Source organism: Seriola dumerili, unplaced genomic scaffold (assembly GCF_002260705.1).
Source record: "Seriola dumerili isolate Sdu_G_001 unplaced genomic scaffold, Sdu_1.0 BDQW01000002.1, whole genome shotgun sequence".
Lineage (NCBI taxonomy): Eukaryota > Metazoa > Chordata > Actinopteri > Carangiformes > Carangidae > Seriola > Seriola dumerili.
This window is the reverse complement of record NW_019174257.1, coordinates 2107984-2135271: the sequence shown is the minus strand read 5'-3', so window position 1 is coordinate 2135271 and position 27288 is coordinate 2107984. Positions and strand designations below refer to the sequence as shown.

General features: G+C 40.9%; 1 protein-coding gene across 1 annotated transcript in view; it reads right to left on the bottom strand.

Moving 5' to 3' along the window:
• pex5l (peroxisomal biogenesis factor 5 like) overlaps positions 1–26626 on the bottom strand; it is an 87332-nt gene extending 60706 nt beyond the window's left edge. The window contains exon 1 of the mRNA XM_022754076.1: positions 26598–26626. Coding sequence (XP_022609797.1) covers positions 26598–26618 — 21 coding nt within the window. The 5' untranslated portion in view covers positions 26619–26626. The remainder of the gene's footprint in view (positions 1–26597) is intronic.
• Positions 26627–27288: the final 662 nt, after the last annotated feature.

Below are 27288 nucleotides of genomic sequence, written 5' to 3'. Positions count from 1 at the left end.
TATGGACTGCTGCTCCTTTTTGATTGACAAGTTCATTAATTTAGACCTGAGAGAATGACAGCTTGTCAATGGAGCTGTAATGTTGAGCATGCGATGAGAGGAATATTTTATTCCAGCAGATGCCAGACAAGACATGTGTTGTCCGCCAAACAAATTCCAGCCTCATACAACATTTCATATTATCTTGAGGGGAATGCAACCCTTTGATTAAACTCAGATCAGTCCTTGAGGAATCCTTCTTCTTTGTTGACATGACTTAAACAGATGTATAACATGAGACACAGCTACTTGTACAGGTTTACTATCTGTGTATTACAAAACAAAGCTTGTTTATCCTCTGCTCTGCTGCCACACGGACCCTTCACTCTTATGTTCTTCAGCCTGACCTTATTCTGCAGCTAAACCACTGTAGCTTCATGTAGTGTGAATTACGCCATCAGCATGTTCATGGTTATGGTCAAGGCGAAAGACGCCTTCTTAGTGTAATTTGTAACATCCACAATAAGTGTCAGAATATAAACGGGGATCAGGAAAACATACCATTTAAAATTAAAACTAGAATTGAAGGATGAGCAATTCAAAGTGCTCCTTTACTTGAACCCTGTGCAAATTTGATTTGATAAAATTTCAATGCTAAAGATTTCAGTGCTGACTGATTTGGCATCACCTGTTGTTACTGTGCTAATGGAAAGAGTGGTGTAATACTTCAGTGTGTTGTCAGTGCAATAAAAAGATTTCAGAAGTAATTCTAACGGTGATCTGACTTCATGCTGCACACTGTGCCAGTAGTTTTCCACACAACAGCAGGGCGCAGTAAAGCTGGTTACCTTGCTGAGGTGTGCAAACTGTCGCCTGCAACTCAACACCCGACAGCTCAATGTGGCTGCTCCTTCTTGTTCCATTATTCCTTTGCAAAAAAAAATGCAGAAATTTATTGTTAACTTTTTTGTTCAAAGATAGATTTGCGCTCAGCAGCTCAATTGCAGATACATTGTGTTTCCTGTGACTGCTTCACAGTAAAAGCCACCCTGTATTTCACCAGGTGATGCTCTTAACATGAAGCAGCACCAGTCTAATGTTCCATCTGCATTAGCAGTAACTTAATACAGCGTTGACTCTTATAAAAAGAGAGCGGGTAAACACTGAGGCTGATATTAATGGCCTTGGATTACATGCTGTATTGTTTGCCTGTGACTCCCTCACATTCATGTTGACAATCTGAATCCAGTTCAGGAATGGTAGACTCTGCTGCTACCAATAAAAACGATTGCATCAAGAGGTGATTACCTAATGAAAGTACATTGAATGGCTATTGCTGGGCAAATGGCAACTACAAATTAAAATAAAAAATGGGGATTCGTTTAATGAAAATTTTAAGGATTTTTTATGAATTTCAGGGAATTCTGGCAGAAAAAAACAGGAGACACCAGCCTAAACGAAATGTTTGAAGCCAACTGACAACAATAGGTTCACCCTACATGGCACACTGCATCAACGACAACCGAGGTACGGAAAAAAATAATCATCAATGAAGTGGAGAGAGATTGGGAATGATAGAGGACAATCAGCTCTTAATGCTCAGCACTGAGACCTGCTGCCAGTTTAAGCAATGGAAGGAGAAAGAATTTACTGCCATGAACTTACTATGAACTATTAAGTCTATTTCTTTCCCTGCATGATGGCAATACTAAATGAAAATTGTCTATTGAGTGCATAAGCTTATACAGTACAGTGTTGTTATATTGAGTTTATTGTTCATTCCCCAGAAGCCCTAATGACCTGGCAGCAAGGCCTGGCATAACAGTCAGTGAAGCAGTGTGTCTATTTCAGCTGTGAAAGAAATAACAGTGAGTCAGTTCTCTCCTTAATCATTCTTTGGACTGTAGCTACAGACCAGAAACACATAAGCCATCTGTGAGCTCCTGGAGGAAGTGGCCAACTTGTGAAATACCCGCAATTCAGCAACTCCTCATGTGAATTTGCTCCTCAGTGCACTCTGTCATCTAAGACTAATGATATGCAGTGCTGGCTTGTTTTATTTTGAACAACACAGCAGCTCTGCGCACCTCACAGAGCAGGTGTATAGTTTTCATGTATTTTATTGTGTGTTGAGCAACTGTTTACATCAGGATTGATGGTTTTTAGGACTCTTTATCAAGGAAAGAATTCTTAAAATATTAATTCTCAGTAATGCTCCACTTAGTTGTGTAGTCTGCTAACTTCACAAGCCCACACTTTTCCTAAAGTTAACTTTGTTATACTTTTTAGTGGCATAGTTATGGGATGGAAATGTACTGTAATATCTCAACAACTGGATTGCATTGCATTGCACGTTCATGATTCTCCAAGCATTAGGTCTCCTTACTTCTGACCCTTCCCCTAGTTTCACTATGAACATTCACATTTTTGTTTTTTAGTGACCTAACTTGACAAATTTCAAAAGGGACCGCCATTAAATTTGGTGGAGACATCCATGGTGCCCAGAAGATGACTTTTCCTCACTTCTTCTAGTGCCATCATCATGTACAGAACTGTGGTTTATCTAACAGTTTGGTTTTCTTTACAATGAGCATAACTGCATCACAGAAACAGAGAATGTCCTCCCAAGAAGAGCAACGGCATCAGTCGTTTGAGCAAATGACAAAATAAAGGAGGGAGTTAGATAATGTTGCTGTAGAGCGATAAAGTACATGTGGGAGGAGGTCAGGGTGCATAGAAAGGACAGACAGAAAAACATCAGACTTTAACACTTGTTTCCAAGTTTGTTCCTGGCGTGAACATGATCGTCCTGTAACTTTAACCATGTTTGTGTTTGCATGTGCAAATGATGTATTTTGTTGTTAAATTAGGAGGACTTGCAGAAATGATTAAAGACGGTCTAAAAGGGGACCGCTCAGAGTGGGAAAAGTTACTTCTCTGCTTTGTAAAATCAAAGTAATGAGGCTTCACTTTTTGGCCCCTATGTTCCAACATGCTATAAGTGGCACAGGTAGCATGGCTGTAGACTATTAGTCTTGTTCTTGTCTTCCCTTGACTTGGATTCAAAAATGAAAGAAACTCATCGTTCTGATTTATGAGAAGACACTGGCTAACAAAGGAAATGAATTCAGGTTGACATTAAACTACCTTTCACCCAGGTTACTGTCATTTTCTGTAATGTCTTCCTCCTTCTGTGGTTTTGAATGTAAGTCTCAGATTACATCTATCGTGACTCAGAAACCAAACAAAGGAAACTCATCTATCTGAGTCAGTAGTGAAGAGCTGGGTGGACAGACATTACCTGAGGGGACAAAAGAAACCAATAAATAAATTCAGTTCATCCTGACATTGGACCCCTCCCATGCTGGTCTAATCAAAGGGACACATTTTCAATCAGAAAACGTCACACTCTCTAATTGACCTCGTCCATTATAAACATAGCTGCTTGACCCTAAGTCCCATTACTTGACCCTAACCCATCCATTTCCCTCATCAGTGCTCAGTAAGAGCTGCAGGGTTTCTGTCAGTGCTGAACTTAAGGTTGTAATTCCCCCACCAGCAGCAGAGCCACCAGCTGGAGGGTAATAAAAGAAGCTGACATAGTCTTATAAGGGTACCTCATCCTCTCTGCTGCTGAAATGCTGCTTCAAATCTCGCTATAATTAACCTATGAGGGAGAAGAGTGAGGGGGGGGGGCATGCTGAAAGATCAGTAACTTACAACAGAGAATCCAAATTTCAGCAGGTTTTCTATGCTTTTAATTATTTTTATTGCTCAATTATTTGCAAACCTGTCACTCAGAAATCACGTTTAAATAGACCTCCCAGTAATTTGTTTCACACTGATTCCTGCTTGGATTATGTTCATTGGCAACATTTTTGTGCCATGCGCAAGAGTTAAGGAGTAGATTGGGGTCGATGGTTGATGTAAGCACAAAATTTTGACACTGAAGACTGGGGCTTGCGGTCTGAGTCAGGTTTAGGTGACGAAGGCACTTTGGTTAAGTTTAGAGAAAGATTGTTTCAATTAAATGGTTAACACATCCTGCCTCAAGCTTTGAGTCAGTTTTGAGTCTTTAAATATTTAACATGACCACTATTGCTCTCTGACCTCTAAACCCCTGAAAACATAGTTTCAATCTTAAGTAAGTTTCTCTGTAACGTTAAATATTTATTACTAAATGTGCAACAATGATAGAAAAATGAAAAAAAATTGTATTATTCATTAACAATTCAACACCAAAAGGAAATGCGCTACTCTGCATCATTAAGACTGTGTGGGTAGTTTGATCAGATCAGATCAGATACTGATTCAAATGAAGCTAAATCCTGATTGGTGCCCAGAGACGCCAGATATCACATTTCCCCCCATTTCGAAAACAAGAGCACAGAGAAACAAACAAAGACAATCTCTTTTGCAAAATAATCAAAAATGTTCAACCTTGTGTTAAAATAGGACCTTATTGTCCTCACTAAGAAGTAGTTGTGAAAATAGGTTTTCAGTGCCTTTATCCAAGAACTTGTTGGTGGATCAAGACTTTACCGACTGTTTAAGTCCAAACCATACTGAAAAACAACCAACACAAAATGGCATGACAAATTTGCTCCATATCTCCCTTTCCTCTAGATATCAGGCATACACATCTGAGAGTGACTTTGAGAGATAATAGGGGTGGTCACAATGGACGGATTGAAGGATGAAGGACAAAGTTTAATGGTGGCTGGGCGGTAAAGCTCACCCTCAGGCTCTCTCCCTCTGCCTCCACTTTAACTCTCTCTCCCCCTTTGATAACTCCTCATATCCTGGCAGAACAAAAGCCCTCTCTAGGCCCTAGTGGCCAATTTCCTCTTTCCCCATTACCTGCCCATTAAGAAAAACTGTGGAGAAAGAGGACAGTGAGCCCCTCTTGCAGAGCCAGCCCAAGTCATTACTTACACTATAGCTGTGTCGCTACTTGCAGCTTGGCCTGCAGCTGCTAATGATGAGGGATGGCAGTAAAAGGAGGAGGATCCCCTCTGTGCATTGAGCAGGAGGGTACAGTAACCTGATTACTAGCGGCTGCCTGGAAAATGGCATTACTTTCTCGCTGCAGACCAGTCTCTCACTTCAAGGCTCTGACTGTCCTAGATCCGGGCGGCTGCACTGCCTTTCTCTCTGTAGATGAATTTAACATTGTGCTTTGTAAGAAGCTGTCATATGCAAGGCTGCCGTCTGTCCCTGAGTGCTTTGATTGCAAAACGTGGCTTTCTGTCTCCCTCATAGATTACTATTCCAGTCCATCAAGATGGGTTTTGATTTAATTATCTGCCCACAATAAGACATGCAGGTCCAGCTGCCTTTCAGATACACGATGAAGATGTTGTTGAGAACAGTATGCCACTGGGAGTTAAAGCTGAGATGTGGACAGCAGGAAAAAAACAGACCATATTGTGCAACTTCAAAGCTGAGAGCTATTCACAGCACAACCTTTTAATGAGTTGACTTAAACAAGAAAATAAGCTTTTATCATACGGATACCTGCAATTCAATCCAGGACCACTCATTTGTCTGTTCTGTCTCAAGTATCTGTGGTACAGAAATAGACCCAGAGCTATTTATGGAGAGAGAGAGAGAGAGAGAGAGAGAGAGAGAGAGAGAGAGAGAGAGAGAGAGAGAGAGAGAGAGAGAGAGAGAGAGAGAGAGAGAGAGAGGTTCAGTAAGAACAAGACTAAGGCTCTACATACACACTAGCCCACACTGACAATGCGAAATTGCTGCTCTGAAGCAGGTATAATGTTTACCACGTTCAACATCTCAGTTTAGCATATTGGCATGCTAACATTCGCTAGTTAGCATTACACACAATACAGCTTGTGACGATCCATCCAATAGTTGTTGAGACATTTCACAAAAATGCTAGTGCTAGAATCAGGGGGTCACCAAAGTCATTCAGATTCATCCTCAGATCTCATCCTGGGCAACATTTCATGGCAACCCATCCAATAGTTGTTGAAGTAATTTAGGGCCAAACTGGTGGACAGGCCAACCGACGATACTGCTAGCATTGCTAAACAATTGGTATTTGTACAAATATTTTAGCCTGGAACAAAATAGTGGGCAAACCGGCTGACATTACTATGGTTTAAAACATTATCTTTCCACCGTTGGTCATCCAAGGACACACCCCCCCCCCCCAAATAAACACATTGGATATTCAAACTGTGTATTTCATCTTGTGCATTCTGACTAGGATTTTACCCAAGATCAGTTTTTACACCAGAATTTTGGCAGTGATACTGGATTTTAGTCAAAGCAAAGCGCTGGCATATTTAAGTCAACATGACAAGCAATTATATGTTATCCATCGTGCCCTGTGGTGGTACCTTTAACCAACCGGTGTATATACACACACACACACACACACAAGCACAAGCACACACACACACACACACACAGTAATCAGGTTGTCCAGACACAGGCCCATGAGGCCCTTGTTACCTTGAGTGACTTTGGCCAATTAAAGCCTTTGAAAACAGCAGCTGCAGGAATAGAGAAGTGTAGGGAGGAGGAGGAGGAGGGGACGGGCCATTATGTGCAAGCATCAGCACCCATACAACCTCTCAGCCTGCTGATCATGACCAATTTTGAACCAAATCCTCGTTTTTCAGACATTTTCTTTTATACCAGTCAGCTCTTATTAAAATCTAAAATGATATCCTCATCACAGAGGAAGTTACTGCTTATTAGTATGTGTGGCTCACTGATTACAGTCCTAAAAGTCCAACAAGTAACGCAAAAAACTATCTCTCGAGCTGTAAAAGTTGTCAATTAAGATGTTTTGCATGTACATCTGCATGTGATTGGATTTGCTCCACATCATGGAGGAGGAAAACAGATGAATCCGAGGCGAGCTTTCGGTGATTATGCATTAACTAACAACCCTCGGTCAAGTGTAGGTCTCCTGAAGTGATGTTGCACATGCTCACCCCCACCCTGATTAGTACGGTGTCACACTGCTTCCCTAAAGGCCCTGTCAACCCAACCCCACCTCCCTGCTGTCACCCAGGCTGCCTCTCGTTCACCGGTCCTTCACTGGAATGGATTGAGGTCCTGCTGCGCAAACAAGATAGGCTGCCAGTAATGGCTTATTGTTTGAAAATGCTCATCCATGCTGTGATAGGAAATGAATGCTCCTTAGATGCAGCCATTTACATATCATAAAAGGATCTGACGATGTGATAGTAAAGCGATCGTTCATTTGGTTGTTCATGGAGGACATCTCCCATCATGATGTGATTTTATTCAACAGTTAAATATGATAGGATTGTTTCATGATATTTATTGCAGAATTTCTATAATTCCTCAAAATCGGCAAGAAAAAAAATGGCAGGTCGTCCTTAATTTCAAGCAGTAATATTACATTATAAGAAATTGTACTCTCTAAAATGAACTGACAGTTTGTTCCACTCAGGCATTTTGTCTAAAGAACACAATCTGGACCAGTGCCTATTTGAGTTGATACTGTTATCAGTAAAACTAAGCCAGGAAGCTTTTTGGACTTCCAGTGCACAGACAGATCCAAGTGATTAAGCAAACATTTTAAAAAGCTATTAGGTAAAACCACAGAAACACGAAGCAGAATTACACCCCGGACTGCCAGCATCAGCTTCTCTATCCCTCTCTTTTTTTCAGCTTTTTTTTTTTTTTTTGTCTTCCTTGCATTTTTCTCGAACACACATTCTCGTCATACACAATCACATTGTCCTTTTAGAAATACACACCTAATACCTATGGGACTAATTTCCACCCAAAGGAAAAAAAAAATCAGTCCTTTTAACTTCAGTGAAGTGATGAATTACAGGGTTATGAAAGCTGCTGTCAGACAAGGTTCTGTTTTAGCAGTGAATTAGTTATGTAGGCTGGAAGTTAATAATAGAAGAAAGGCCATTTAGTTTACACCTCACAGTAATATATTATAGAACTTCTTAGCTGATTTGTACCAAACTGAATATGATTTTTTTATACGAGATGTTTACAATAAAACATCTTCATGTTGAGAAAAGAACAACACTGCCATCCATCAGCTTAGAAACTTTGACTTTTAGAATTACTAAAGTTGTAAGAAGAAAACGTTAATGTAAACCTTAATGCACAGGCACATTCAGAGGGGCCATTAAGAATCCATCATGCACTTATCATTTGTGGTTTCCGATGGTTTAAAAGCATTTACTGAACAAGTTCAGCAAGTTTGGTCAGTGGGAGTTGTTCAGCTGAGTGAAGTGGATGACCTTGCATCCTCTTTAAAGTGGAAAATTCCAGGACTGTGACAATGAAGAGCAGCTTGTCACTTACAGTTTGTTTCTGTGGACACAATGAACTGAATGAAATTGTGCACTTTTCTTACAAAGTCAGTGTACCTGCAAGGCACGCCAAGTCATTTCATTTTAAGAAAGGGTGCAGTCAACCATCTAATGGCCCTATTGTGATCATCACATTGTAATAGTACAAATCTATCAAACCGAAGTATGACCCAAAGAGAGAAGTATGCCTTAAATGGGAACTGCCAGTTGTTATAGATGGTTCTCTATTGTGAGAATACTTCACAATGGGAAAGAATTGTTTCTTTTTCAACATGTCTGTGTGTGGATGCTTGAATGTGTGTGAGGGGTGGGGAGGTGTGCAGATTAGTGTTGGTACATCTGTGTGTTTGTGTGTGTGTGTGTGTGTGCGTGTGTGTGTAAGTAAGTGTGTGATAAAGAGAAACTGTGACAAAGAGAGAAAGAGAGACGCCCACAGGCGGCTCATTACCCGTCCACGACAATCACAAGGAACCCGTCAGAAGACAAATGCTCTCCCACAGTACCACTGATCTCAATGGAGGCAGGGTGCCATCTAACTCAACATAGTAAGACATCATTGACAAACAGGCAGAACAATACATGGCCATAAGTCTCCTGTCTTTCAGGTAGCTGAAATGTAACGGCGATGTGTCATGGTTGAGTCTCTGTATCTTACTTTTCAGATTAAATGTTTTACTTAAACTCAACAGTAATCCCTTTTAAAATGACAGTAAATCAAACTCTGATCAAGGGTCAGTGTGGGTTAAGGCCATTTATTGCAAGTAAAGGAGGCATCAAAGAGCAGTGCCAGTGTTACGTCTTCTATCTTTTTGGCAAAACTCAGACTAGGCTGGATTTTCCTCCTGAGCCCTTTATCGGAAGACTGATGTCCTGATATGACTGCTAGCACTAAGCTGAACATCGCAAAAAGAGATTTTTGGGAGGCCGTGACCATTCATGCAGAGCAGTGGTGCAAGGTGAGATACTGACATCAACTTTATTGCCAGTTATTTCTAATTCTCTGCACGTCGGCTCACTGGGTTTCATTTGCTGTTGTCCTGATGGTTTATAAAGCAGATTTAGACACTGGGGGCCGTTTTATCTTTCCCTCGGGGCCTTTCTCTTTGACGCTTACTCCCTTTAAAACTAAGCAGCAGCAAGTCACACCAGCAAGCCAAGACAGTGCTAGTTTCATTCATCATCAAACAATGAATCACCACAAGGCAGCCCATTAGCATCACATGTAATTAGGCTAATCCATTATAATCTCACCCTTTGGCGAACACGCATACAGTCCCACTTCAACAGATGCCTTTCCATGCCAGAATATGCCGGTGCGTGCTTGTACAGTAAAATCCACAGAGTTCTTGACAAAAGCATCACATTGACACACTGTCTCATTGAGCTGCTTCACAGCCTCATGTAAAGGAACGATAACATCAACTTGCTATTCCAAGACCTTCCGCTTCAGTCGCTAGAACAGAGGAGGAGCATGACAGGAGAGGCATTGTTATTTTCAGTCAAAGGATGTCCTTTAACCAAACACATGGGTTCACTTGGTAATCTGTAATTATTAGGTGCTTGAATGGATGATATCAGACTGAGAGGGATGTTTTCTGCATGGAAACAGATATGCGCTGAGGACGCAGCACAGGGATTCCTCAGCACAACATCCACAAGTTTGGAGCAGAGGCTGGCTTTGTGCCCGACCATCGATCGGGAGATCTCAGATTTCACAATAGCTTCTAGGTGCGTTGCCAATTTAGGTTCCTGTTTTTATAGCTGAAGAACAAAGCGGCTCTTTTCAGTTTTTCATTTTCTGTCACTGAGTCATTGGTGCCATTAGTTCATCAGCCACAGTCATGAGACCTGCTCGGTCTGGATTTAGACCCTTAACCATGAAAGATTTTTGACAATAATAAGAGTGGAAACATCATATGACCAGCCAATCAGTGTAAAGAGCTGCCGTCATCAGCGCAGAGATGAAATTTGGTATGATTATTTTCTCATGTTGGGTCACTCAAGTAGATTCAAGCGGTTATTTTTGATGAGGGACGGACTCTGCAGTTGAAGCTTTCCTCATGTAAATGTCAGACTTCCAGCACAAATCAGCACGTTGATGAGTTCATCATCAAAGGGCATTTTCTGTGTGTGTGTGTGTGTGTTTGTGTGAGTGCGTGTAATTCTTTCACTAAATTTGTGGGGTCCAAAAACTGGGAGCCCTGGGGCGCCTCGGTGGCTCGCCTGGTGGAGCGCGTGCCACGTGGACTTCGTCCTGGCCGCAGCGACCGTGGGTTCGCATCCGACCCGCAGCCCTTTGCTGCATGTCATCCCCTCAGTCTCTCTCCCTGACCCTCCTGTCCATCTCTCACTGTACTATCAGAAGTAAATGCAAAAATGCCTAAAAATATATCTTAAAAAAAACTGGGAGCCCACTATACTTGTGGGGTCTGACAACTTTGTGGGGACCAAAATGCTGGACGTCACGAGTTTAGGGGCAGGGTTAGGGTCAGGGGATATGCATTTAACTGTCATGGTTAAGGTTAGGGTAAAGGGCTACAGAATACATTATGTCAATGACAGGTCCCCACAAATATCATAAGACAAGGATGTGTGCGTGTGTGTGTGTGTGTGTGTGCGTGTGTGTGTGTGCGTGTGTGTGTGTGTGTGCGTGTGTGTGTGTGTGCGTGTGTGTGTGTGTGTGCATGTGTGTGTGTGTGTGTGTGTGTGTGTGTGTGTATGTGTGTGTGTGTGTGTGTGTGTGTGTGTGTGTATGTGTGTGTTCCTGGGTGGGGTGGGGAGGGTGCTCTTCACACAAGATTAGATGTGGGCAGCGGTGCTGATTACACAAGGGGCTGTGAGGCACACGTAATCACGTCATACAGCTTAGTTTGTCACCATCTCTTACCCTCTGCCAGACTGGAGAGTTTCCATCTCTCCGCTCTGTCTGGCTTCCTTTTGAAAACTTTGTGCAACAAATGAATGCAGAGAGGAACAAATTGTAATAATGAACATGCTGTGAAGAGGCAACCATTTCGTCTCTGATGGGTCCAATATATGATTTTTCTCTTACAGTCTGTTATTGGAATTAAAGCTGTTGGCCATAAAAGAGGCTGCCAACAGCGCAGTGAAAATACCACGCATTATCTTACTCTTCAAAGCACAAACATTTCCTCTGTTGTGCACAACAAACTGATTTACATTTGTAGAAATATTATAATGCTCTAACAGGATTGATGGAGCTGGAACCTGCTGGTGTTTATGTTATGCATATCTTTCTGGATACCTCTGAGTTCCTAATTAGAATTCACAATATACATTCGCTGCTGTCTGTCATGGATATGAGGAGCAATATCTTAGTATGGATTTTGTTATTAGGAGGATGAATTGGTGTTTATAAATCTGCGGGGGTTCATAAAATATTTAGAAATGTCTTCAAAAACAAGTTACAGGACGTGTGCACGAAAAGGAACAATTTTTGACTTAGAGATGTTGAAACAATTGCTTGATTAAGTGATTCGTTGAACAACAATTCTGATACTTCTTTGTGTCCTTTTTAGCCCTCACTAATGGCATGGCTTTATGGAAGGCAGAGTCCGTCTGTCTGTTGGTCCAGCAATTTAGTCCAGACTGAAATATCTCAACTTTTGGATGGATTACCACAATAGTTTGTTCAGACTTTCATAATCGATGTAGCGATGTATCCTAGTGACTTTGGCGATCCATTGACCTTTCCTCGTGTGCCACCATAAGTTTGACATGTTTGGCTTTTAGTGTAATTTCTTGACAATTGTTGGATAGATTATGGTGACAATTTGCTAAAGATGTTCATGTTCCATATGAACATGAATAATTACTCAGGTGATCTCCTTACTTTTTTTTTTATCAACAACTTGTTGCTACCCTCGGATACAACCGGTAGGCACATACCAGCTCCTTTAATGTCATGGTTACGATAAGAAACACACAGTTAAGGTTGTGGAACAGTCATGGTAAAAGAAACAATGCTGACTACCAATTCACTGGCCCATCCATCCACCCCAACCTCCTCCTAAAGTGGACTTTTGCTGTATTCTGTGTTTAGCATGCTAATATGCTAATGTTTTTTTAAGCTAAATGCCAAAGATTTGCAGGGTTTAGCTTCTCAAATGGTTATATTTGCTGTTTTTCATAATCTTTCTCTTTGGTAGCAAATTTGATACCTCTGGATTTTGAACCACTGGTTGGACGAAACAAAACGAGCAAAAAAAACAAGCTCATGGGAAATTCTGACTTCTCAGAACTTCACTGAAACCTTAAACAAATTTTCCCGGGCTTAATCAAGTTTAAGTAATCTATATTTAACTTTACTTGAAGCAGTTTGAAAATAATTTGTCCAAATTTGAGTGTTATCCCGTTAAACGTAGGCAAACCTTAGTGCAAACATTCTTTGTGGTAATTTCTCAAACTTTTTTAAAACTGTAAATAACCTGACCTGCTGTTGTTCTGTCAGTTCCTCCTGTCATTCCCAACAACAACAACTCTTCTCTTTTTTCTCTCTGTCTTCATCTCTTTGTGCACCATTGTTAAAGCTGTGACTGACCTTTTCTGTGGCAGCCTGTCTAACTACCCTGGGGTATATGATAGCTGGAGGATAGGCTTTAATTGACGTGAAAGCATTCTTGAGGTTTGGCGAGGTGAGTGAGAGGAGCAGGTAGAGAAATGCTGAAAGTAGAAAGGTTATGCGCTTGCCAGGTTTTTGCTCAAGGTTGGAAATGTCTCTTGATGAGTGTAGATGACCATGATGTGATAGGAGACAGCTAGATTCCTCCCTCATTTAAAGCATTTTTCTTTTTTCTTTTTTACCAGCAGCATCACTACAGGATGATGTGGTCATTGTTCTTACTAAGGTTTTTAAATGAGTTTGTGGATGAGATTTTTTGAATAATATTCCTCTGTGAGATGCATTGCCTGCGGTTAAATACCACTTTGGAGTAGTTGTACAGTCGATTTAGGAGAGTCATTTTGTATTTCTTGAGGAGAACCACGTTTCACTGCCCGAGTGCACCCCATCGAGCCCAAGTCTTTTCTATGACCTTTACATTGGACTGTACAGATTTCTCTCTTGTTGAGCAGAAAACAAAACAACAGTGGCAAACTGGCTGATGGTATCCTTTAACTACCACAGAGTTGCAGCTCTTATCTCAAGAGCTCGCTTGTCTTTGTAAGCTGGAACAAGATAAATCATTTTTAGTAAGGTCTGAACTCTGAATGAACTTTGCTGAATGATTGTTGCTCTGCTTTGTTAAAAAAAACAAAAAAACATTTAAAATGATTTCACAAATAAGCCAGTGATACAGTATTTTAATGTCTATACATTATTTTTCAGATATAATCATCCACAGAGATGAATCACAGTTTGAGTTCTCAGCTGACCAAAAATAGAAGTGACTGAAATTCAAGCAGGCCAGCTCAGCTGCTGTGTTAAAAACTGGATGGCCATGTTGTTCCAGACAATTCATTAAATTAACAACAGCTTGTAAACTCTAAATTCAAGGAATCAACGGAGCATAAAATGCCCTTTAAAGTCTGCTTTGTGCAGAGTCTATGCAAAAAGTTTTTGACTGATTCGGAAGCAAGAATTGAACTCCTCAAGAATGCACTGGTTAAATAAGTTACAAAGGTTAACTTGTTAACAAAGTTGCAGTGGTTAACTCGTGTCAGTGTACTCATAATAAAATCGGGAAATGCGTTATTACACTTTTGAATTAACTGGAACATCCTCCTGCTTTTAATGCCACCATGAACTGAAGAATGAGGAAACAAATTAATATCTCAGTAAAATAGAAAAGTGTGTGTGTGTGTGTGTGTGTGTGTGTGTGTGTGTGTGTGTGTGTGTGTGTGTGTGTGTGTGTGTGGCACTGTGGTACTGTGGTCTACCAAATGATGCAGGCAATTTTGAATGTGAAAGTTAATAGGATTAAACACTCTGTAAATGCTAGGATCCACATGAGACTGCAAGCCCGTGCACACACACACACACACACAAACACACACACACACATGCGTGCTTTTGGAAACATTAAACTCTTAATGGGGCATCTTGGTACTTAGACATCTGCTTCTCGTTCTGCAGAGTCAAGGACTGTTGACTGATTGTAGCAGTCTGATGATAAGTGTTAGAAGACCAGTTTTTTTTCTAACCTCTGGGCTAGATGAGAAAAAAGGGGAAAATTAACGTGTTAGAGAGAAATGAAATTCTCCCCACCTCCAAACCCTGCGAGTAGTGTCCAACAATAGAGGACAGTGGGCGTATTGGGAATCTCTCAGATGGCGTTGTGTGCAGCAGATTTGGGAAATACCCTGGTTATTAAAATTCAGATTGAGCTATACACCTCGGCACATTTTGTCGTCAGGACTGGACTGGTATTGCCACCACAAGTAAAAATCTTTACCTGATTCGATGTATAAATGCTTCTTTGGTATGCAAATAATCCAGTTCATGCCACAAATGAGATGAAACCTCGCTGCAGGATACTTGCTTTTTCTAGCTGGCATATATTTATACCCCACTGTCCTGGTAATTTCTGTAGTTGATCTAAAATGATTTTCCTCGCTTGTCTTCATCTGATTATGTGAACCTACGTCAGACTGAGACTCAGCTGTACTTTAAGTGTAGGTCAGTAATATTCTTTGAAATAACACCAGATTCTGGATACTGATATAATGAAATTGTAACCATGAATTGGTTTGGTCATTTTCAGCTGTTGGTCAGAGGAGAGTGTTAGTAATGAAGTAAGAAGGCTCATAACCAAGGTAAAGGTTTCGATCGCAGAAAGCTGCACAGGAAATAAAACCTCATTCGTGTTAAACAGCTGGTGTTATGTGAGGTCAGGGTAAATATGTCTACAAGTGCAAAGTCCTTGCTACTGTGCTATTTCATTGTCACACTGCTTCCTTTTGCTTGTCGTGCCAATTTGCAGTGCAACATTTTAGCAGAGGGAAAACTTAGTCTTGTCTATTCAACTGAGGTACCCACATTTCACATTGATTACTGTATCCGGTACATCTACATACTGTCACAGTGGAAACAGAGGCAAGGGGACTGTTTAACTTAATCAGTTAAATCACTTTCTGTAAGAGTGTGTGCTGATGTGACACAAACATACTGTACACTCAGGCAGCTTAAACAGCCCAGAATAGCAACTCTGGTATCTATATGACTTGAAGAGGACATTCCCATAGTCAACAAGCCCCTAACCGACACGAAGGCCTGTTTCCTTGGATACAGACACCGTCGCAGACACACAGAAACACTCTCATTGCCTCTGTCAGCGATGGATTACCCTGAGAGAGGAATGAATTGGAAGAAACAATGGAGCAACGTTTGTCTTGCCACAAAACACGATGGCTGTAGAAATGAATTGGTACCTTTTTTAAACAGGGATATGAAGTGAGACGATCCTTTGTTTTGCTTTTACGTCTACATTGCTCTCTCAGCTCTCTTAGCATCCTCAACCTACATACACTGTCTCGCTCCGAAATAACAAGAACGTCACTTCATATTGAAATATGTATTTATCTTCAGCAAGGTATTAGCTCCCACTGGAAAAACATTGTTCGCTCCTTGTCTCTCCGCATGGGTGTGAAACTCTCACCCTAACAGTCCAGCAGCTAATTGCATGTTTTGGACAGAATTATTCAAATGGTGATTAAAAAAAAAAGTACTTTGTCAGTAAAGGTAGATATTTCTGTAATTTTAACAAAGTCATTCTAACTTCCACATCACATTGGCTCGGGCTCAAGTCAGGTGTATCCTAAGGGTCCTAAGGCTCTGGAACTGAGATATGAAGCTAATTATGTGAGGTCAAACAGCTTCTTCTAGTGGAAAATAAAAATCATATATATTTTTTTTATAGATATTGGAAAATATCCGAAAATTGTCTGTTCCTAACTTACTTTATGTAAGTGTCACAACACCAGAGCTGACCATTGGGGAGAATGGTTTCTCCCCCCTATTCACACTTATTAGGAGCCTTTTGACTGGAATGAACTGCTGAACAAAGTTCAAACAAAAACCTTTTTACTTGCTGATATTTTTAATAAGACAGTTGAAAAATAAACCCATCACTACTCTCTGGTGGACATAATATAGAAGGGGTTCAAAACATATCTTTGCCATTTCTGTAATTCAGTAACTGTCTCATATATATGTGATAAACTGTATCTGCAATGTAATAATAACAGCCTGGCCCATTTATCACTCAGGGTCTAATGTTGTACTGTATATATGTAACTTGAATAACTTCTTGAATAAATAACTCTTAACTATAGTTAACATAATACACTAGTCCACAAAGATCTCCTTCAGCTCTGGTGATTCAATCTTGATAAATTCTCTATTGTATTTTATAATATTTCAAACTAATGCAACATATATGAATACAGAATTAGTTTAGAGCTTTCGCATATGCAAAACCTATTGGTAAACCTATTAATCAACACCAGTGACTTCAGACAACTATATTGAAAGTGATGCAAGAGACATATTTAATCTTTTTCTGTCCATATGGAGCATGTAGGTGATTTTAGATGGTAAATTGACCTCTACAAGATGTGATGTTTGCGTCATCCTATTAACATGTATGTATCATTGTTCAGTTGGCTGCCAAGCAGTGTTGTTCATTCTCTTGCATGTATGGAGAGAAGCCAGGGGAGCAGGACCTTCGACCTCTTCACTGGCACGCTGCTGCAGCCCCTGTCATGTGGAGAAATATGAATCACATGTCCATGCCTTGCCTTATTATCTGCACTTGTGTGAACATGCCTACATGCTCAGGGGCATACAGATGCACACATGCACACAATGGCACGCAGGTACTACAGAAAAACCAAACACAAACACATATTGTAAGCTTGTACCCACACACACACACACACACACACACACACACACACACACACACACACACACACACACACACACAATCATACAAGCATGCAGTGAGATGATCACACAGTCAGAATCAGATTTTCGTCTGTGGGGCTGCTCCAGGTGAGGAATCGTTCCTGCTCTGCTAACGAAAACCTTCCTGCCTTTTAGACCTCTCAGCTGGTGTACCCTTGAACTCTGTATACATCCCATCTGCATACCCAGCTCCCTCTGAGCTCCGCTCCGCAGCCCAGCCCTCCACTCCTGCCAGGGAATTCATTAACTGCACATCTCGTAGGTATTTATAGAAATGAAAGGCAAATTCCTGCTCACCTGCTTCCAACAGACAAACTCCTACAGAAAGTTATAGAGCACCGAGACACTGAAAGACACATGGACTGTATTTGAGATTCAAATAGTGACCAACTGAAGGAAAGTGGTATAATTTGACCTTTCCTCTTGCTTCCCCTGCCTCACTTAGAGCAGCACTTAGAGGAAGAACTGTTCCAAATTCATCTACCACAAAACACTAAACAAATTTCGTATTCACTATTTTTATGCCTCAGCGCCAGTGACAGACGTGAGCGGAGGCGTAACGTTTTTGGGTTGTCTGTCCATCTGTCCGTCCCATTCTCGTGAGTGCGATATCTCAGGAATGCTTTGAAGGAACGTCTTCAAATTTGGTACAAATGTTCATTGGACTCAAGGATGAACTGATTAGAATTTGGTGGTCAAAGGTCAAAGTTCACTTTGATTTCACAAAACGTGTTTTTGAACATAATTTAAGAATTTGAAACAATTTAACACAATTGTCTAACAGGATAAAATGATGAGTTGATGACATTTTATATCTAAATGGTCAAAGGGCAATGTCACTGTGACATCATAATGTTCTGCAAAAAACCAAAAGCCATTAGTCAATGCTGTATCTCTGCAAGGGGAGATTGTGATCATATTTCCTGCAGCTTGACTGGTTGGCAGAGGCATACAACTGTGAGGCGGTAATTCTAGTTCTCTGTCGTCTTCGCAAAAAGTATTGGATTGCCACATTTATCAGTTACGCTGCCATTATCCTCCACACTTCATTCTTCGTTCAGCGTGCACAAATAACATCAAAGATTCCTATTTCCACTCCAGCCGTCCTCACGCTAAAGCGCTTTGGAGAGACAAATTATTGGTTCATGTGGCAAAAAGCCCTTGAAATTAATTTAAAGCTAGTTGGGGCAGCTTCCCTTTACGTTTTATCATTTTGACTTCCCCACAAACAGCTTTTCTTCCCCTGCTGTAAAGTGCCGGGTCGCGCTCAGTTGTAAGTACAGGGCTGTGATGGAGAGTGTTGAAATTGTCATTAGTGGTGATCATGAGAGGGATGTAATTGGTATTTGTGGGTACAACATGCTAATTGCTGTGATAATATGCAGACCTTGGTTTTTGCAGAGCATTCTCCTGCAATTATCTGACACCGATCACCGGCTCATAGAGGAAGAGCTGTTGTGCTGGGGTGAGGTGGAAATAGAGCTGTTGCTGTAGGTTCAAGTCTAGAGGCAGGATGTCAGGAGTCTGCAAATCAAAATGAGTATCTCTTGCTTGAGGCATGAAAACAGATTCTCTCAGCAAAACAGCGATGTGAATGAGCCATGATGCAGATGAGAGCAGTGTTTCATGTGTTCCCCATGTAGCAACAGCCTTTGGATGTACCTCACTTCTAACGTGTGAATGTGTCCTCACTATCTATTCTTATTTCACTGTAGCTACTGTATCCTTTAAAGCACAAAGAGAGAGACAGACACAGCATGCAGGAGTGATTATTTTCACTGTGTTCACTGTATATGAGCTTTTAAAAATTTAATGCAGAATTGTGTCCCAGAAATGGGGAGTGATCAGGCACCAGAAAACGACATGGATCAGACAGTTTTGTGAATATGATTCAGTTAAAGGCTTTGTTGATAAATCGATAAGTTGATAACTAGAAAAATAACTTATAAATAATAATTTTGATCATTTATTAATCATTTGAGTCATTTATTCAGCAAGAAGTCTGGCAGCTCTGTGAGGTTATACACAGGCTAGGCACAGAAGTGCTTTGAGCAAAATGCTAACATCAGCTTGCTAACATGCTGATGTTTGACGAGGTCAAATCTGCAACACTTGCAGAATAGAGAACAACTTTATCATCACACAAACACTTTCAGGCTTGTTTCCTTCATCAGGGTCATAAAACACATTATAAATACCATTTAAATAACATGGCTGAAGATGAAGTTGTATCAGAAGTCCCTACTCTGCTTTAACATGCAGATACTTCACAGGTGTGCTGTTTAGCATGTTGTTGTTTAAACCAAGGACAACTGAGGCTGATGGGAATACAGGGATTTGACAAAGTGAAATTTTGACCTTATATTGCCACCAGAGAAAAAGTGAAGAGGTCACCAAAGGTATTAATCCAGATTGAAGGAAACTTCAATGTGTGTACAGAATTTTATGGCAGTCCATCCAATAGTTGCCAAGACATTTCACTGAATGCAAAAATGTCAACATCATGCTATCATTGCTATTAAGACTAGTGAAAGTAACATAAAAATATGTTTCAAGAAGAAACATAATGATCTTTTTTTAGTAGTATTAGCACCAGTGTCTGTGGAGTCACAGCTGTAGAGAACAATCTGCGTATTAAATTAAATATTAAATTTACAGAAGAGTGGCGGCACTAACTCAACACAGGGCAGCACCTTTAAATATCTGGGTGTAAATCCTGCTCACATCTGCCACAGTGAAGTGCATATTTGTTTATCAACAGCACTTGCCCATGATGGCTCATATCTCCCCAGAGGACTAAACACATGCTCTCTCCACTCCGCCGCTGAGACGCCTGATTTCTGGAGCAAATTAATTCCCAGTTGGAGAATGACTGTTATGAATGGGTTGGGCGAGAGAGATGGATGGGCTACCCATTCTTCTGCGAAGCCCTCTGCTCCCTGTAACAAAGATGCTGAGGCTTGTCCTACTTTTGTGGGAGAAAAAAATGTGGCTTTGTACAGTAGCTCAGGGGACTCTCCATGTGGGACTGCGAGGGCTGCCGTGTTAACAGACTTGGAGCAGAAAAACACTCAGAGGAAATGTACCAACAGAGAGAAAGATGTAGAGCTGTGAAGCTGTGAATTTGGGTGCTTCACATTGATTATATCCCTTCTCAGATACAGGCTTCTTGTTTGAGAAAGCCTGCTACACTGTGTTGACATTTGGTGTGTGCATGTGTGTGCATGTGTGTGTGAGTCGATGGTTCAGGCCAAGACGGTCCCATGGCATTCAGTCTGAGGCTCATAATATCGTGCAAAGCTCGTGAATTGCTTCTCTGCTGTGGTGTAGGCAGTGCTTATCCACTCTCACTTTGTCCGTCAAAACTGAAAATCGAAGGTTTATTGAGCATAAAAGAGGCAAAACAAGTCTGAGCTATTAGGGAAGGTGAATGTGACATTCTCTCCTTTGTAGACCAGTGATTTATCTTTTTGCAAGTGAAAACAATTGAATTCAAAATGAGACACGCTTTTAAAATGTCGTACATTCTTTAAAAATAACTGGAGGTAAACCGGCTGTTAAAAAATAAGGTTGCATGAAAAAAAAAAAAAAAAAAACCTTTGATGTGACCTGGAGTGGACATACTATTGGTTAGCCAGTATATCAAAACTGCACTTGCCAGTGTTTGAGATTGTATAATCCCTTTCTCCACTTCATGCTTCACTTCAGTAGCACTATCAACAGCAGTGTTTGTGCCAGAGGTGTGAACTTGGCTGTTTTCCCCCAGCTGCTGTGGTTGTGGTTTAAGTGGTTTGTTTTTTACTTTTGAAGCCTCAACAATATTCATATATTCAGCCGGCCCAACTCCCTCCTGATATTATGCTCCATCCCAACAACTGATTTCACACAGAAACACATTGAAATGAAAATTACCATTAAAATTCCAAAGCCATTTCATGGGAAATCATTTAGTAGGTTTTTTATTTACAAAGCTTGAAGTTGTAGAGTGTAATAATATAGTATAATATCAGTTATTATCAAAATGATCTGATTTACAGACACTTAAGACACAGATAAAGCTGCAATTTCTTTCTAATTTTATGCAACAACAAAGACTGGTGTTAGAATATGTATATTCTCTGTTTGTGAGAGCCTCTGTCTGTTTGTTTGTCAGTCTAATTGACGAATGGCTGTCAGAGAAAATTTATAATCTGACCCAAACCATAATAATCAATAATAGAACAGAGTTGCTCTGTCAAATATGTAAAAAGATCCTACCTCTCCAGTGAATTGTGGTAACCTTTAGCAGGGCTTAGTGATCAGACAATAGCCAGTGCAAGGTTATGTTTAGGCAACTACTTTTATTTGTTTGCGGCATGTCTCTTAAATTGTAGATTGATGTAGTGTATGGAATAATTAGGACAATAGCAGAAAACATGCCAATTAATACACAGTGGAGATTGGACATCGTAACATCAAAATCATGGTGAAAAATATTTAGTTTTCACAAATAATGCTTCACTTTGGGTTTATTAATCCTTGTAAAAAAAGCTTATTTGAAGATGTAAACAAATCTATGTAATCAATCTAAAAAACACAGCTTCATTGCTTCCTGACGAGTCAGCGGTTTTGTGAGGAACATAAATATACAGGAAGACTGATCTCATCATTTCAATCCCGTCACAGCTCTGGATTTTCTGTCAGTACTAAATCAGGATATTAACCATGGATTAGACCGTCGAAGTGAGTGACACTGGGTCACAAATACCTGTAAACACCGACTCCAAATGTCAAACTCTGACTATGATAAACTGTAGGACAATGTATGGCATGGACAGGGGAGACATGATTAAAACATAAACAGAAAATGGCTTATTGTTGTCAAGCACCAAGACAGTATTGCATTTCTTCTCCTCACGTCATTCACACCCTCATCTGTCCCTCACGTTCACGGTTTTTCATTTTTGATTATCTTGTATTTATTGTGATGTGTGGGTGTTCAGAGAGCACTGATGACAGTGACTGGCAAAATGACCAAATTCCCATGCTCTGCGCGCAAGAACAAGCACCTCTGTCTCCTCAATCAGCTTATAGGACAACTGCTGCTGATGCATGCTTGAATACCTCTTACTCTCCCTCTAGTCCGCTTTACGAGCTCCACAAGCTGCTCAGGGCCTCTATACGGTCTTAACTACCCAACCAGGACAGTACTGTCTGTGGAGCTTTCGTTCCAGCCGGATACCACCTGATTTCACTCATTATCCCGGCTCCTGAAATAGTCGGGCCTATTAAATCGCTCTTATTCAAGACCATGGTTCATTGAATCAAGGAGACTTTAAAACAGTCTCTGTGGGGACCCCTTTGTCATGCCTGAGGCTGACCACCACGGCTGTGGGAGAAGTCGTGATGAAATCCTCGAAGAGCAATAGTAAAAAAAAAAAAAAAAAAAAGGAGGCACTTCAGCAGACTTAAACATCCACAAGTGAGTGTGCAGCTTTGATTAATGAATGCTTGTATTGTGTTGTGACGTGCATGCTTGCATAGACACCTGCTGGTGTTGTGATGCCTTGTCACCCCTGTGTGTCAACTGATTGGTTTGATTGATCGCTCTGCCCTGTTTGTACCGTCTCTGTTGGTTGATTATTCGGTAAGATCTCTTCAAGAGTTTTTGCTCCATGAAACATCAGTTACTTTTGCTTTTAGCATTGATTGGAAAATTTAAAATCATTAGGGCTTGTAAAATTTTATTTTGCATCTCATAAAACACATCTGATTATGCTCATTAACTGCATTTTAATGTGTCAGTATCGAGCCTCTCTGTGAAGTCGGGTTAGACTGTTGTGCCGCTTGAGAGAAAGTGGATTTTGGCTGCAATGAGGAGAAATCAAAAATACAAAAGGATGCTCCAGGTTGCCCACACCATGTAAACAGCAGAGGAAACAAGAAATGCAAATAGAGAAAACTGATTCTGAACAACTCAGCGATTTTTCTATTTTATCAGTGGCCTATTTACTCTGGCAGAGTTCTGGGTGATAACCTCTAAACAAATAATCTTTCATCCAATGAACCAAACTGTTGGAACAAAGCAGGAGCTTAATGAAAAGATGCTATGAACGACTGAGATCTTAAGAGACTTGATCTACTTCTGATCAACGATAGCATCCATCCAAGATCTTCCCCAGGGGGACTTGGAATATGTTAATCAAATTATGTAATCGTGTTGTGCTTAACAGAGCAAATATCCAAAGGCCTTGAAGCATCACTTCCATTAAGCCAGGATGTCTTTTATACTCACAGTCCAAGCGCTCCCGCAATTAGGTTCAATGTAAACATGAATACCAAAGTAGGGAAACCACATCAACAATAAACTGCAATCTATAATGTCAAAATGTCATGGGAAGGTGTCACCCAAAGGAGTATGGATGGAGACAATCTCAAGGCCTTTCTTATATGTAGTACATCAAAGCTTAAATGTACTGACTGAAACAATATCTCTTGTAGATTTTTGTTTAATAAAGATGAGCAGTCGTGCTGAATCAGCTCATCTCGCAGCATCTTCAGTTGCACCTTCACAGAAAGAGCAATGAGGCTGACATCCACACCTCCGAATTCCTTTTTCTTGAACTGCATCAATCTTTTCCAACACTTGATACAGTAAAGTGATCCTCTGCTGGCAAAAATGGAACAACGTGCCGTTTGTTTCATGCACAGCTACTGCAGGATGCTGCCATCACCTTGATTTAAATTTGTTTACAATACATTTAAGACAAAAAACCATTGCTGGAGAAACTGAAGACATGAGTACGGCATTGTATTTCTGCCAAGCAGCCGTGGTCACGCCAAGCTCTTGCCATTACCCATGCAGAGCCCAATCGACACCGGCCAACCATGAGGACAAGAGTTGGCGTCTCTCATGAAACCCAGCACATGCCAAGATATTTGATCCACCCATTATTGTGTCTTAGTGTGCATATCCACAGCACGATTATGCCAAACATGTTAGTGTGTTTAAGGAGATACCTTACACTTCCACGTAAAGATGCATCAGGTCACGGATAAGCGAGAAAGTCAACAAATAAGAAATACTATGCAAAAAAAAAAAAAAAAAAAAAAAAAAAAAAAGAACAGACAGAACATCCTTATCTTGTTCCCACTGCCAACTGCTTCCTGAGCTGCAACACCCTCAAGCTGACAAATCTTGCTGACTGACAATTGTGTAATAAAGAAGGATTTACAAGTGTATCTACATTGAGGAAGGAAATGTGATAGCTCTGATTATGAGTGATTGACTGATGCTGCATCGGTGTTACGTCAAGAAGTGTGTACAGTATGAGCTTCTTTTAAAATTCCAGGCTATGGAGAGGCATGATTTATGCCCCAAGCCTCCGTTCAGAGGTCACATTGACACTGTCAAATATGTAAAAAAAAAAGAAAAAAAAAAAAGAGCATAATCAACATTCATGTAATATTTTGCTGTGATTTAAAGCTGTTCTGTATCTTCAATACAATGTATGATAGATATGAAAAAAGATAGCATGTCTGGACTCTTGAAAATCTCTTCCTCTGTAATAAAACATGCAGCCTCACCTACAGTAAATTCTTCTTATTAAAATCCCACAGTAAAATCTTTATGAAAAACTCATTAAGAATTACAGTACAGCCATATTTCTGAGCATTTCCTTTACCCTGTTCCATGTCCATCAATCACTGCCAGAAAGTTTTACAAATACTGTATGACTGTTTGTAGTTGTCATGATGCAACAAACCCCACCCATTCCCCACACAAGCAATGCATAAGGTTTCCAACCTCTATCTGACACACACACACACACACTCACACACACACACATACACACACACTCACATGCAGACTTGACTTCAAGGAGAAAGTGTTGTCAACATCGAGATAAACGCATCAGTTCTGCAAGTGAGCATCACAGCCTAAGATCCATTACCGACAGATAGAGCATCTGCTTTGCATTCACTGGACATTCGCTGCTAAATTAGCCTCATATAATGGCTGACAAAGAGCAGTATCATGTTATGATAACGAGGCACAGTGTAATGACTTGCATGCATGTGATGAGAAACATATAAAGTGTCAGGTAATTGAAACACCATGAGATGAAACATGGAAAACTGTGATTAAAAGACGATATACATGTGTTTACTCTTTGGTTATACGTCCTTTTTAAATATCATAAATAAATATCACAATGTTTTTCATTGACCGTTAACAAACAACTGGGTTAATCCAGACAAGAACCGCAGACTGTTGTCCATGCATTTTCAATGAAAACTGCTGCTTGAGTAAAACATCATGAAATATTAAATTTTGGTATTTTAATGCTCCCCAGTTCTGACTCAGGAGTGGTCCATCATTACATAATCGGCTGTCTGGGAACTGAAGTATCTTTGTCAACCAACCAGTATAACTGTCAATCCATAGCCTACATCTAAAATAGGTTATCATTAACCACTGAGGAGGGATTACTGCTTTGCACTGTATGAGCTTATCCTGCTCAAATGAGAATGTGTGATTTTCTAAAATTTTTTTGCTTACTGTATGTTTTGGAAGCTCTGAGTGCAGTTAAATGCAGCAGTCCTCTGATTTCTACAGGAGACAGAATGAAGCTCTTCATTATCCAGCTTTTCTGTCATCTTTTGAACATTTTGTGCCTTTTTATCCCAGTTTTTGGCGTCTGGGTTGAGTTTCAGCCTCGACTGGTGATGTAACACAGAGTGCATCGTTAGTACTGTAGTTTGATGTAATAAAAATTGACGTCAGATTGCATGACGTCACGTGTGCTTAAGCATGCATGTTAAGAAACTGACGAGTTGTTGCAGTGTCAAGGCTGCCCCTTCTTAAACCCTATAGGCTTGCCCCCTGTTTACATTTGCCATGCACCTGCACGTGCAGTAAGGCGCTCTACTGCCGCGTGCTCTCTCTCTTTCTCTTCTCAATGAATATAGGAAATAATGTAGGCTATAGCCGACTAAATAGATTATGTGCTTTTATAGATCTTTGCTCATCCCTTCCCACCAATCGAAGCGGTTTTAACCTAAACCTCCCTCCTCCTGTCGTTTCAGCTATAATTGATCACAGCAGGCGTCCCTCAGTCAGGTGAGAGGTGGAAATGAACACATTAAAAACACCATGCATGTACCTATCAGCTGACAGGTTGTTTGATCGCAGCGGTCTAAAATCTCTACTTGCCTCTGACCGTGATTACCTCATACCCCTGGTGTAAAAAATGCCCTTCACATGAACTGGGCTGCTTGTAAAAGTGCGACTTGTTCACGTCAGTTCATTTGTTCCATCACAACTAACACAGTTCGTTTTCATGGTAAATAAACAGAGGCTGCTTTCTTACCTGTAAATGCCCCTGGTACATATTGAGCACAGAGTCAGTCGCGGATCTCTCCGTCAGTGGATCTTTAGACTTCTTCCAGACTTGCATGGGCAGAGTGTCAGACTGGAAGTGCTGCTCTTAAAAGCTGCAGCAGAGTTTTCTGGTTGGTTAGGGGGTCCGGAGGAGCAGACAGAGCGGAGCTGTCCTCTCCTCAGGTGCTGAAGCTGACACTTTGCGCTCATCCAGGATTTCTGTGAGCGGTGACACAGCGGCGCGCCGGGCGCAAGACGAATGCGACGTCGGACAGCACTTTTAGCAGATTCCTCACAGTGTGCTGACGCTGGGTTTTAACAAGTACGAGTTGGGGTTATTAACAGACAGCCTTGCTGTTCTTGTAGGGAGAAAAAGAAAATCTCCGCCTTTTAAGTCTTCATCCTTAACGCACTGCCGTTTTCCACGGGTCTCTCCCTCTCTGTGTCTCCCTCTCTCTCTCCGCCTCTCTCGGCTGTGGTTGAAATGTTTTGACGCTCCTCCGGCTTCATTCTCCTCTTATAGTGTGCTCCTCTTCCCTGTTTGCCAACTACTCCCTCTAACCCAACCCTCTGGTGCCTCCTCCAGTGCTGACGTACTCCGCAAGGAGGCACACAAGAACATTTCACTCACACTTCAGAGCATGTTCAGAAAAACACAGAAAATGTTCATGTCCATGTCC